The following is a 13,423-nucleotide window of genomic DNA, read 5'->3' as shown; positions in this document are numbered from 1 at the left end:
CTTTATGTATACAATGCATTTCAAGATCTACAGTGCTTTAAACATTGCCATGAACCAAAGCAATTACTTTTGGGGAATAAATCCCTGTTTTCTACTAGTTTACATCATTTATTCCATAAATATTAAGCACCCCTTACATAGCAGCAAACAAATATCCACAATTCTTAGGCCTCATAAACCTTAGAGCCTAGAAAGAAAAAAGGCACTGGAGAGGTAATTACAGTAACATGGGATAACTGTTATAAATTAGGGGAAGCAGTGGGCAGTCGTAAGGATAGACAGCAGACCACAGAGCCCACTCTGGAAGTCAGAGAAGATAATACCACAAATAAACAAATGAGCATCAACTGAGTTGGCATTTCCTGGAAACATCACAAAATCTTTTCACATCCCTTACTAGTCAAAGTAAAAATTCCCTGATATACCATTTCATGAAAAATAACTCCTTGTTCTCCATTACATAGAGCATCTCATGTTTTTCTCCATTCTTGTCAAGATTTCAGTTTTTTTAAAAAACAAACATCTAAATACATATATACTGTGCATTTTGAAACACTGTTCCTAAGGCCACCAAGAAAATCAGCTTTTACCATAAGAGTCTGTCTTTATTTATAGGCTATTAGGCTCAAACAAACAAAAATGTCCCTCAAAGAAGAAAATCACTTTAGAGAATTATAATAGTGTTGAGACTGGCATAAAATAATTCTATTTCTATTTTCACTTTGACTACCTTTGCAACTAGTTAATTTTTAAGATTATGCCCTATTCTTGAAAAAGGCTTTAATTAAATGTTTTAGGGAATTAAAGCATTACTGAATAAACATAACTAATAAGTAGTACAAATAAAAATCACAGCATGAATTACTGCAAAGCCTGATAACGAAGGATTACATTTATACTTTCAGGACAGAATGTGATTAAAAGGTTAACATTCACCTAAAACTCAGGCTTCTATAAAGAGGTATAATTTATTTAACCTATGTTAAAATGTACACGTAGCTACAACTTTTTAAAACATGATAAATTGGACGGGCACGGTGGCTCACACCTGTAGTCCCAGCACTCTGGGAGGCCAAAGCAGGAGGATCACTTAAGCCCAAGACCAGCTTGGGCAACATAATGAGACTGTGTCCCTACAACAAACTTTTTAAAAAATTAGCTGGGAATGGTGATGTGAGCCTACAGTTCTGGCTACTTGGAAGGCTGAGGTGGGAGGATCACTTGAGCCCACTGAAGCTGCAGTGAGCCATGACTGCACCACTGCATTGAAGCGTGGGCAACAGAATGAGACCCTGTCATTCATTCATTAATTCATTCATACATGCATGCATACACACATACAAAAAAATGGTAAATTATTATTGGGAACAGTTTGGCTGTGGTGCTGTATGACAACAGAAAGATGAAAGATTGCCAATATCTCTTAGTCTGATGATTCTCTGATCAAATACATTAGCCCTTCAAATTGAAAAAATAATATACAGTGCTCTTAGGTTTACAGTGTCTACAAAAGTTGACACTAGCAATAAAATCAATCATTTAATCATTTGGTCAGATGGTAATACAATTAAAGCACATTAAGCATTGTGGACACAAAAATGCCTCAGACATCATTTCTGTCCTGAAGTGCTCAACCTCTAGTGAGAGTGACTAAAACATAAATACAAATACATTCTGACACCACGAAAGTTTAACATGTTTAGCTATATATGTAAGATGATAAAGGAATACACAACAAGGGGACTTTATCCAGCCCAAAATTAGGGCAGAAGGTCAGAGAAGCTTCTTAAGGTAATGCCTAACCTAAGTTCTTAAAGTGAGAAGTTAGCCAAGCAAGGAAAAGGTGAAAACAGAAGGAAGATGAAGCGATTCTAGAATGAGAACACTGCACAAGAAAATACCACTCACGTTATGAGTTGATAAACAAGGGCTTAAGAGGACATCTCAGTATAGCAGCCTCAAACAAAAGAAGAACATAGTCACAACTCAATACAACTATGTAGTGAGTCTAAAGGGAACTTGACATACTTCTAGGAACCAGTAAATGAGCATCCCTAGTCCAAAACTCTGGAATCTGAAACGCTCCAAAATCCTAAACTTTTTAAACATCAGTATGACGCCACAGTGGAAAATTCCACATCTGACTTCATGTGACAGGTGGCAATCGAAACTTTGTTATATGTACAAAATTACTTAAAATATTTTATAAAATTACCTTCAGGCTATTGTATATACAACATAAATGAAATTCGTGTTTAGGCTTGGAGGCCATTCCCAAGATACTTCGTTATATATATATGCAAATGTTCCAAAATAAAAAAAAAAAAATTTGATAAATCTTAGGTCCCAAACATTTCAGCTAAGACATAATCAAACTGGGCCAGGCACAGTGGCTCACGCCTGTAATCTCAGCACTTTGGGAGGCCAATGCAGGTGGATTACTTGAGGTCAGGAGTTTGAGACTAGCCTGGCCAACATGGTGAAACCCCATCTCTACTAAAAATACAAAAAAAAAAAAAAAAATTAGCCAGGCCTGGTGGTGCACACCTGCAATCACAGCTACTCAGAAGGTTGAGACAGGAGAATCACTTGAACCCAGGAGGTGGAGGTTGCAGTGAGTTGAGATCGCGCCATTACACTCCAGCCTGGGCAACAGAGCAAGACTTCGTCTCAAAAACAAACAAACAAACAAACAAACAAACTGTATTATCAAATAATTAATGATGGAACCTTTCCAGAACTTGAAAGTGATCACTTCATTCCTAATATTACAGTCATCCCTAGGTCTTTGATTACTAGAAAGGCTGAGATACAAAGAACTCTGAAGTATTATAGGATTTACAGTATGTTATACTAGTAATAAGTAACATAAGAGGAATTACGGGTACTCTGAAAGGTAGCCACAAACTTGGTGTTAGAGAACTGAGTTCAAGTGCCAGATTTGCCATTTCTAAGCTATACGACACATAACTTCTCAGAATTTCATCAATAAAATAGGATAATAACAATAGCCATTCTAAACGGATGTAATGAAAATTAAATAAGACAGGCTGCAATGAGTTGGGATGATGTCACTGCACTCTAGCCTGGGTGACAGCGTGAGGCTGTTTAAAAAAAAAAAATCTAACCACAGCATTTTTCTGTTTAAAATCCTTATAGAGAATCAAGTCTCAATTTGGCAGCCCCCACTTCTGCCACTCCTGGGAGGCCTGCCATGCCAAGGATTCCGTCCATGCCAGGTATTCCCCCAGCCCTTCACAGCCATCCCCGGCTACTTTTTACACAGGCTCCTCTACCAGAACTTCTCTTAATCAGCTCTGTAGTGCCTGTATCAAATGTGCTGGGCACACAGTAGGCTTCTCTACTGAAAGAGACAACAAACATTTTCTGACCCCCATTTGCTGAGTAAATATTAAGTAAAATTAAAATACATTAGATTGAGAAAGTACTATAATGAAGTTATACAAATCTTCACATCAAAATAGCTCATATTAAAGAATGTAATTAAATCCACATACATCAAATTGGCTGAAGTTTTCTGAAAAAAGCTTACATGCTCATGGTTTCAAGGTACTAATGAACAGAAAGACTTTCAAAACTGAAATAGGGGTCTCAGTAGCTCAGGCGGCGGGAGGAGTGCCAGTAGCCAGGCAGCCCAGCTTCGCGAAGGCTCTCAGCGCCGTGGCCCACAGGTGCCCAGCAAGCGCCCTTCCTGCCGCCAAGATGCCCAAGAGGAAGGTCAGTTCAGCTGAAGGGGTGGCGAAGGAAGAGCCCAAGAGGAGATCTGTGTACTTGTCAGCTAAACCTGCTCCTGCAAAAGTGGAAATGAAGCCAAAGAGGCATCAGGAAAGGATAAATCTTTAGATTAAAAAAAAAAAAAAATGCAAACAAAAGGGAAAAAGGGAGCAAAGGGAAAATAGGCCAAAATGGCTAACCAAGAAACTAAAGAAGATTTACCTGCAGAAAACGAAGAAACTAAAACCGAGGAGACTCCAACCTCTAATGAAGCAGGAGAGAAAGAAGCCAAGTCTGATTAATATAATATACCGTGTCTTATCTGTAGTCCCTGTCTCCCTTCTTGTACAATCCAGGGTATTTTTATCAACTGTTTTGTAAGTGCAAGTTTTTTAGTAGCTCTAGAAACATTTTTGAGAAGCAGGAAATCCCACCTCATTCCATTGTTAAGTTTTTTCAGGAGGTGAAATAATTCTCTGGTTGTTTATTTTTCATGAAACCAGAAAATAGTATGGGATACTGAATTACAGCAAGTTTTGAGTGTCTTGGATGTCAGCATAACATTCCATAGATTAGGGCTGAGTTTTTATATATTGTAATACAAAATATACTAAATGGCAATACAGAGTCAGAATCCTGCATTTAATGTCTTGAACATTTTAAATTACTCCTATTCCCATGTTTTTTCCACAGAATTGTTTCCTAAAGAAAACCACTCCTTGATAGTGGCTCTCCCTGTCAGAACTGTGTACACTGTAACATCTTCGGTCACAGAAGTCCTGTTTTCCTGATAACTGTGTTAATGTGCTGTGAAAAATTGAAAATTTGGCTATATCGTGTACATGGTATTAAACTGTGAATTGGTAGAATGTGTACAGCTTATCAAACACTTGTAGATACTGGCTCCTGATAATCCTCTTAAGAAAAATTTGCCTCCAAACGTTAAGTTGGAACATCACTATAACTATTTTAAAAAGAGGCCGGGCACTGTGGCTCATGCCTATAATCCCTTTGGGTGGCCAAGGTGGGAGAATTACTTGAGCCCAGGAGATTGAGACATGCCTGGGCAATATGGTGTGGCCTTTTCTCTACAAATAAAAAAATAAAAATAAATTAGCCAGGCATGGTGGCACGTACCTCCCAGTTACTCGGGAGACTGAAGTGGGAGGATCACTTGAGCCCAGGCAGCCAGGGCTGCAGTGAGCCATGATCACTCCTCTGCACTCCAGACTAGGCAACAGAGCGAGACCCTTTCCTGAATGACATTATGGCAATCATTTGAACACCTACAAATCTAAACTTCCTCATCTTTTAACTAAGGAAGATAATACTTTCAATATGTTAATTACATAAAAGCTATTCCTTTTTTTGGTGGGGGATGGAGTCTCGTTCTGTCACTCAGGCTGGAGGGTGCAGTGGCGAGATCTCGACTCACCGCAACCTCTGCCTCCTGGGTGCAAGCAATTCTCCCGCCTCAGCCTCCCAAGTAGCTGGGATTACAGGAGCCTACCACTATGCCTGGCTAATTTTTTGTATTTAGTAGAGACGGGGTTTCACTATGTTGGCCAGGCTCCTCTTGAATTCCTGACCTCAAGTGATCCATCCACCATGGCCTCCCAAAGTGCAGGGATTACAGGTGTGAGCCACCATGCCTGGCCCATAAAAGCTGTTTTCTAACTTCAAAAATATTATGCAAGTCAAAGAAAATATTTCACTAAAAACACTAAAATCAAAGTTTGACACACCGAAACTCTATCATCCAAAACATTTAAAAATACATGGAGCAAGTTCTAAATTTTAACATTAACATACAAATTCTAAAAGTAACAAATACATATACAAAAAAGACTTCAGAACAGGGTTTTGTGATACATATGTGAGAATTTTAAAGAATCACTATACGACAAATTGATAGAATGAAAAAATGTATTGAAAAAAGTGTGATTTTATTGCAGAAGGATGCTATTTTCTGACATTTCGATTCAGATCTAGAACCCCATATTATAGTAAAATCATTATCTAAATTTATTGAGTATGAATAAATAGTGAGAAGGCCAAACCTGGGTTCACAGCCTGCTTTAAAGCCTTGATCAAGTCAAATTCTTAGCGTCCATTTCTCATCTCTAAAATATAAGAGGGTAAAATAAGAGTGTCTCTAGGTCCTTTTCTATCTTAAAATTCTAAAATTCTTACTATGCATAATCAATTAGAACTAGAGGGATAAAAAGAGATGTAAAATATTCCAGTTCAGCATACAGTACAATAGATAATCCTCGCTAATCTGTATGTACAGTTTAATTAGAAAATTAAGAACTCAGCAATTTCTATAAATGGTCTAGATTTATAGTTATATTTATATAGGCCAAGAATGATGGTATTAGGGAGTTAAGTATTCCCTCAATGAAAAAGTTCATAGCAAAGAGGATAAACAGACCACTAGAAACGTTGTGTACTGTAACATTTGAATATCTTATTTTAGACTTGGCCACAGCAAACAACAATTTACTAATAAATTTGAAGTACAGCTTTGATAGGTTGTATTGTGATGCTGAAAAAACATAGATGGACAAGAAATCAGTTCCAATTAAAGGTTAACTCTGTGGAAGAAAGGGAGGAGACGAATAGGGGGCAGGAAGTTTCAAGGATTTGTTACCTACTTATTAAAATTGAAATATGATGACTAAAGATTAAAATTTATAAAACCTGGCAGGCATATAGTACTTATTATATCTTCCTTTTGATTAAATAATAGTAAAAATATTTTTCATTATATATACATAATATATAAGGAGTTACATAACATGTATATTTTTATATAAACAAAGAATTTTGTTGCCAAAATTTGTATGCAAAATTTGTTGCATAAATTTCTTCAAGATCCAGGTAAAATTACACCCCTTCTAAAATCCTCTTTCCTGATTCTCGTTAAAAATCTTAAAAATCATCTTTCAACTCTTGCATATTCAATCATTGTATTTTACACGCAATATTTCATCACCTAGATGCTATGTTACAAATAACAGGAGCTCAAAATGTGTAGATGAGAATGTGTAAGGGTTAGAATCTGCTGTAAGGCCCAGAGATTTACTGAGCATCATAGCTTCACAGACCTTGTGTCCTGTTCTCAGGATGAAGGCTGCTCCCTATAGGCTAAATAAATTGCAACAGATTAAAATTTTTTAATGTTAAAAATTAAAATATAAAAGTACTAGAAAAAAGTATATGTGAATGTAATATTGGAATGCTGATGAACTTTCTAAACATTACACTGAAAGAGTAATATATCTGAATTTAAAATTTTTATTTAGTCTTATTGATTGATTGATTGATTGAGACAGGGTTTCGCTTTTTTGCCCAGGCTAGGCTGCATTGGGGCAACCTTGGCTCACTGCAGCCTCCACCTCTGGGGCTCAAGCCATCCTCCTGCCTCAGCCCCCCAAGTAGCTCGGACTACAGGCACATGCCACTACGTATGGCTAATTTTTTAAAAACTGCTTTGTAGGGATGGGGTCTCACTATATTGCCCAAGCTGATCTCAAACTCCTAGGCTCAAGCAATCTTCCCAAAGCACTAGGATTACATGTGTGAGCCACCACATCCAGCCTGAAATCAAAAATTTTAAATGTTTATATATAAAAATCACAAAAATTTGAAAATATAACAAATGGAAAGAAAATACTTCCAACATTATACAACTGACCCTTGAACAACACACGTTTGAACTGCACAGTTCTACTTATACACAAATTTTTGTTTAATCAAAGTTACAGGTGTGCCTTCCTCTCCGGCCTCCTCTGCCTCCCTAGCCTCCATGTCTACCTCTTCTGCCTCTGCAATCTCTGAGACAGTAAGACCAACCCCTCTTCCTCTTTCTCCTCAGGCTACTCAAAGGGAAGAGGATAAGGATGGAGACCTTTATGATGATCCGCTTCTACTTAATAGTTAATACATTTTTTCTTCCATATATATATATATATATATATATTTTTTTTTTTAAGACAGAGTCTTGCTCTGTCGCCCAGGCTGGAGTGCAGTGGCACGATCTCGGCTCACTGCAACCTCCATCTCCCAGGTTCAAGTGATTCTCCTGCCTCAGCCTACCGAGTAGCTGGTATTTACAGGCACCCGCTACCGCGCCCAGCTAATTTTTGTATTTTTAATAGAGACAGGGTTTCTACCATGTTGGCCAGGCTAGTCTTGAACTCTTGACCTCAAGTAATCCGCCCACTTCGGCCTCCCAAAGTGCTGGGATTACAGGCCTGAGCCACCGCGCCCAGTCCCTTATGATTTTCTTAACATTTCCTTTCCTCTAACTTTAAGATAACAATAAATTATACATATAACATAAAAAATCTGTGGTAACTGACTATTCACGTTATCAGTAAGGTTTCTAGTCAACAGGAGGCTATTAGTAATTAAGTTTTTGAGAAGTCAAAAGTTATACGCGGATTTCTGACTGCTGGCAAGGCGGGGTTCAGTGCCCCTAAACCCTGTGTTGTTTAAGTGTCAATTGTACTACAGAGAAACAGTAGCTATGATAAACACTTAAAATTTCTTTTTAAAAATTCAGTAGGAAAACACACCTGCCCCCATAGATAAAACATAACAGGAATCCAATGGACAATTGCTGAGAAAAACACAAATGTTCAAGGAAAAAAAAGCTAATCTTCCTAGTAATCAACAACAACAACAACAACAACAACAAAAAACCAGAAACTCAAAGCGGAAAGCAGTTTCCCCTGTGACCTGAAGAAGATGAAAAACTGATGACTCCTGATTTTCTCAGTGAAAAAGGCACTCCAATGCCCTGTTGGCAGGAGTAGAAACGGTGTTTTATTTTATTTTTTTAATCCTTTCTGAGGAGCAATTTGGTAACATATTTTTAAAAGACAAACTTACGAACAATAAAAGTTTCAAGAGTTTATTTCCACATTCACTGATTCATGAATGGAGCCATACCAAACTGAACCAAAATTCATGAATGGGGCCATACCAAACCCCAAATAAGTGGGGTTCGGTACTCCACTAAGGGGGATCAAGCCTTAAACTTTTATAAGATCTTGACTCCTGACCTAGACTGGTGCCTTAACACTTGATCTCTGACTCCTACCTTGTCCTTATCACACAAATCTAATCCCTGATTCCAATGTCTGGAATAATATGCTCACTAGGAGAGGATCTAAGTGAGGAGCGGTGGGTAAATACAATGGGTACAGAATATATTAAACAGATCTACAAAGTAATCTCAAATATAATATATTAATAACCATCATCATCTCTTTTACAAATTCACTCCTCACATTTGTCAGGATATCTTCATAAAATATAAACATGAAGAGGAATCTTAATAAGAAATTCTACAGAAAACAAATACATAATCAAACAGGCAATTTCTGTTGAAAAAATAGAGAATACCATAAAAGCACAAAATTTTGTTTTTAAAATTAGCTTGCTCACCTCTCATTTATTCCAGTAAAATAAATGGAACTACTTGCTAATGTTATTTACTTAAGGATGACTATTACTAAGAAAAATCAAACTACATACAGTATTTGGCAAATATTTATTCAGCCACTGTTATAAATCAGGCATTGAACAAGAGGATTTAGAAGATAGGTGTAATCCAACTTGTTTTCAAATCCTTTGACAGTTATCCAAATTGAGATGTTTACCTATGTCCTTTATATTAGACTATGATCTAGAACAGTAAGGTCCAGAAGAAATGTAATATAAGCCACATATACATTGAAATTCTCTAGTAATCTCATTTTTTAAAAAGTAAAAAAAGGTTAATTCTAATATATTATCTAACCTAACATATGCAAAAGTTATCATTTCAACATGTAATCAAACTTTTAAAAGACTGATAAGATGCTGACTTTTTTGCATAATAAATCTTTCAAAGGCCACTATGTATTAAACATACACTTACAGCATCTCAATTCAGACTAGCCACATTTCAAACGCTCAACAGCCACATGTAGCTCGTTGTTACCCTACCGGACAGGACAAATTTAGATGGTGCTTACTAAAGAAGAATATACAATCTGGGTTATGCAGCTAAATTTTACTAATGCTTTATTAAGAAAATTCAATTATCTGTTCTACTTGGAAATCAATACATTCTCCTTTCTCTGAACTCTGTCTTTCCTTTAAACAAATCATTCCAGAGCGTATATACACAAAAGCTGCTAAGGAAAGCAAAGACTAAGAATGATGAATTAAATTGAACACTCCTTCGAATTACACATTTTCACTGTTCTTAGATAAAAGAACGTAAGTTATATGCCTTCAATAGAAACCAAATACATTTCTTAAAAGCAGACACGATGGAAATGAGGCGCCAACTATTATGAATGACCCTCAAGTCTTAGTAGATACTTTGAAATTAGACCAGAATATAATTAAAACAAAAAAATCAGACTCTATACACCTAAAACCACTCTTTGACCTTTCTTTTTTTTTTTTTTTTTTTTTTTTTTTGAGACAGGGTTGCACTGTGTCACCCAGGCAGTGGAGTGATATCGGCTCACTGCAACCTCCGCCTCCCGGGCTCAAGTGATCCTACTGACTCAGCCTCCGGAGTAGCTGGGACTACAGGTGCGCGTCACCGCGCCGTTTATTTTATTGTAGAAACGGGGTTTCGCCATATTCCCCAGGCTGGTCTCGAATCCCAGAGCTCCAAAGACCCAACAGCCTCGGCCTCCCAAAGTGCTGGGATTACAGGCGAGAGCCACCAAATCCAGCCCATCTTTGACTTACAGAGTTGATCTTACCACTTATATTTAAAACATTCAAATTCAGTTAAGAGCTAATAATCAGGACGAATCTTTAGTTTCATTTAAAGTTACTTTTTTTCCAACCTAGACATGTATTTTCCATTATAATGTGTCAGTGTAGCTTTTCAGATTCATTCCTTAAAGGACAGTTCATTCTCTTGGCAAATATACTTAAAATGTTAACAATTAAAAAACAAAAAACAAAAAAAAAACTTTGCTTTATCTTATCCTTGGCCCAATTCCAGACTAGAACTATGAAAAGTCAACATTATTTATATAACAAACACGAGGTTTCTTTACAGGTTAGGACTCAGTTTCAAAAGCATCAATTTCACTGATTATTTCCTAAGACAGCACCTGGCACAAGGTATTGTCTTAATAAATATTTGTTGAATGAATGAATATCAAGTAACAGGTGCTAATTATTAACACTTCTAGCATTGCAAAATGAAATGTTAAAAAGTGGACCCTTTCAATTAAAATGTTTTACTAGAGACCGTATGAAAATTGGAAGCTACATTACAGTTAAGAAAACACTATCCATCACTTGTTCTCATTGAATACAATATTTCTAAAGCACAGAGTATTATCACTCTCGTTTAATATTTAAGAAAGGTGGGGCCAAAATGGTTGAGTCATATAATTATTAAGTAGTGGAGCCAGATTTCAAGCCCACGTGCTCAAATACAACTGTGTGGGAGTGTGCGGAGGTGTAAGTTGGAATGGAATGTGCGCATATTATGAAAACTATATTCCATGTCCCCCTCTTTTTAAAAGAATTTCCAGTACAAAAGCTTCAGAAGAAAAACACACAACGGATAGTTTTCAATTCCACACACACATACACACACACACACTTTTTAACAAATTCAAACCTATTTAAAATATAACAACGATAAGCACTGTCAATCGTAACGTAAAGTGGACCAGAGAGAAACGCTACATCCTCCAATCTCTCCCTCCCGGGACACCCTGGGAATGAAAGCATCCCTTGCGGCCTGGGACAGACTCTTCCAGGCGCGGGGAAGAGGCGGCGCCCCGCCCCTGGGGCGCAGCCATCCCCAACTCCTAGGACGGCCGGGACAGCTGCTCTAGCCTACCTGACGGGCTCCCGCCACCGCTTGAACCAACCGCAGCAACTGGCCATCAGACTGAACATCCCGGGTCGCTCCTCCCGCCACTTCCCATCCGAGCCCGGAGCGGACACCGGCACCCCGCTCTTCCCCGGGGGCCTCCGCCACTCCGAGACGCCCCTAAAGTGGATAAGTCGGAAGGAAAAGCCGGGAGGGAGGTCAGGGCGGCCAGGCCGAGCACTAAGCCCTGCTAACCGCGCCGGTCCGCGACGACAGCTCTCTTAGCCAAGAAACAGCCTGGCCACAGACGCAGACACACCGCAGCCGAGTTAGCGGGACCCGGCTGAAAAAAAGCCGCGCGTCGACGTGCTGACGTTACTTCGAGGCGCGTAAGGCGTTCCCCAGGCAACGCCCATACTGCGCTCCTCCAATCATCGGTTGCGATCCTGCGGTGGAGGCCTCTGAGTGGCTGAAGAGTCCTGGCTACCCGCCCCTGCGCGAGACCAGGAAAGGTGAAAGGGGAGTACTCTAGAAGAAGGAGGCGGAGCTCGAGGTAGCTAGTTCTCGTAACTAGGCAACCGGAGCGTCCGGAGATAAGCTGGAGGATCCAGGACAAATCTCCAGAAAGGCCTATCTTTATACCTATACAAAATGTGTTGCCAATCCATGGTGTTGTTCCTTTTCTTTCTCCAGTGTCCCCAACTGAGATTCGGAGATCTCAGGTCTTGTGCATGGGTTTTCTCTTTTTCTTTCTTTTCTTTCTTTCTTTTTCTTTTTCTCTTTTTTTTTATTTTTTGTTTGTTTATTTGTTTTTGCGCAGGGATGGGAACCCTCCAGGATTCTGGCCGACTTAGGCAGCATAACTACAGGAACAACACACTGGGGCAATTCTTATAAGTTAAAGACAAGGGGGAAATTCGCTTGCTAAATTTTCTCAATAGGTCAGATAAGAATGAAGCCTTAATCTCTAAAATATTTATCACTGTTACATATGTGAAATGGAATTGTATGATATTTGTTGTAGGGGGGACTGTGATTACAAAAGAAAAATGCATTTGTTGTAGAAAATGTGAAAAATACTAAAATGAAACAAGATGAAGAAAACGAGATCTCACAGGATCTCTCAAAGATAACCATTTGGGGCCTGCGCGGTGGCTCACTCCTGTAATCCCAGCACCTTGGGAGGCCGAAGCGGGCGGATTACGAGACCAGGCGATCCAGACCATCCTGGCTAACACGATGAAACCCCGTCTCTACTAAAAATACAAAAAAAAGAAAAAAAAGAAAGAAAAATTAGCCGGGTGTGGTGGCACGCGCCTGTAGTCCCACTACGCGGGAGGCTGAAGCAGGGGAATCCCTTGAACCCGGGAGGCGGAGGTTGCAGTAAGATGAGATCTCGCCACTGCACTCCAGCCTGGGCAACAGAGCGAGACTCCGTCTCAACAATAAATAAATAAATAAATAAATAAATAAATAACCATTTGATGTATGTTTGTTTCTGGATTTTTAGGTACATAAATTGCTGGCTATTTGATTTCTGCAAGATGAAGATTGTTATCTCTTGACTATTTTGTAATGGTTTATTTTTTAAAGAGGTATGTAATTTTGCATTTCTTTTATATTCTTTGGAGAGTAAGAAATGACAAGGACGTTTCTGTAGGGAAAAAAAAAATTATGCACAATATGTAGGGATCTGTGTGTCCATTTTCTACTTAAATAAATATTATCAAATCCTGATAAAAGGATAGAAGGCACTGAGAATCCCAGTGTATTCATGGGGAATATAATGATTTGAAACTAAGATAGATATAGGTTTTAAATTACTCTCTGTCCTTT

General features: G+C 38.5%; 1 protein-coding gene and 1 pseudogene across 7 annotated transcripts in view; one reads left to right on the top strand and one right to left on the bottom strand.

The window, feature by feature from the left end:
• The window catches only part of ARL13B (ARF like GTPase 13B), a 71,098-nt gene extending 59,145 nt beyond the window's left edge, over positions 1-11,953 (bottom strand). For 3 of the 7 annotated variants that reach the window (XM_073009666.1, XM_038003197.2, XM_038003199.2), the window contains exon 1: positions 11,615-11,952. Coding sequence is in view for 3 of the 7 variants with exons in the window: in XM_038003199.2 (XP_037859127.1) it covers positions 11,615-11,673 (59 nt within the window). In the remaining 4 variants the exon portion in view is untranslated. Of the gene's footprint in view, positions 1-11,614 lie in introns of all 7 variants that reach the window. The other 4 variants (XM_073009667.1, XM_007986146.3, XM_038003193.2 and 1 more) reach the window with 3 other exon arrangements.
• On the top strand, positions 3,724-4,037 carry LOC119625823 (non-histone chromosomal protein HMG-14 pseudogene; annotated as a pseudogene).
• Positions 11,954-13,423: the final 1,470 nt, after the last annotated feature.

This window comes from Chlorocebus sabaeus, chromosome 22, assembly GCF_047675955.1.
Source record: "Chlorocebus sabaeus isolate Y175 chromosome 22, mChlSab1.0.hap1, whole genome shotgun sequence".
In the NCBI taxonomy this organism is placed as follows: Eukaryota; Metazoa; Chordata; class Mammalia; order Primates; family Cercopithecidae; genus Chlorocebus; species Chlorocebus sabaeus.
Note: the sequence above shows the minus strand (reverse complement) of the source record. Positions and strands in the feature narration are given on the sequence as shown.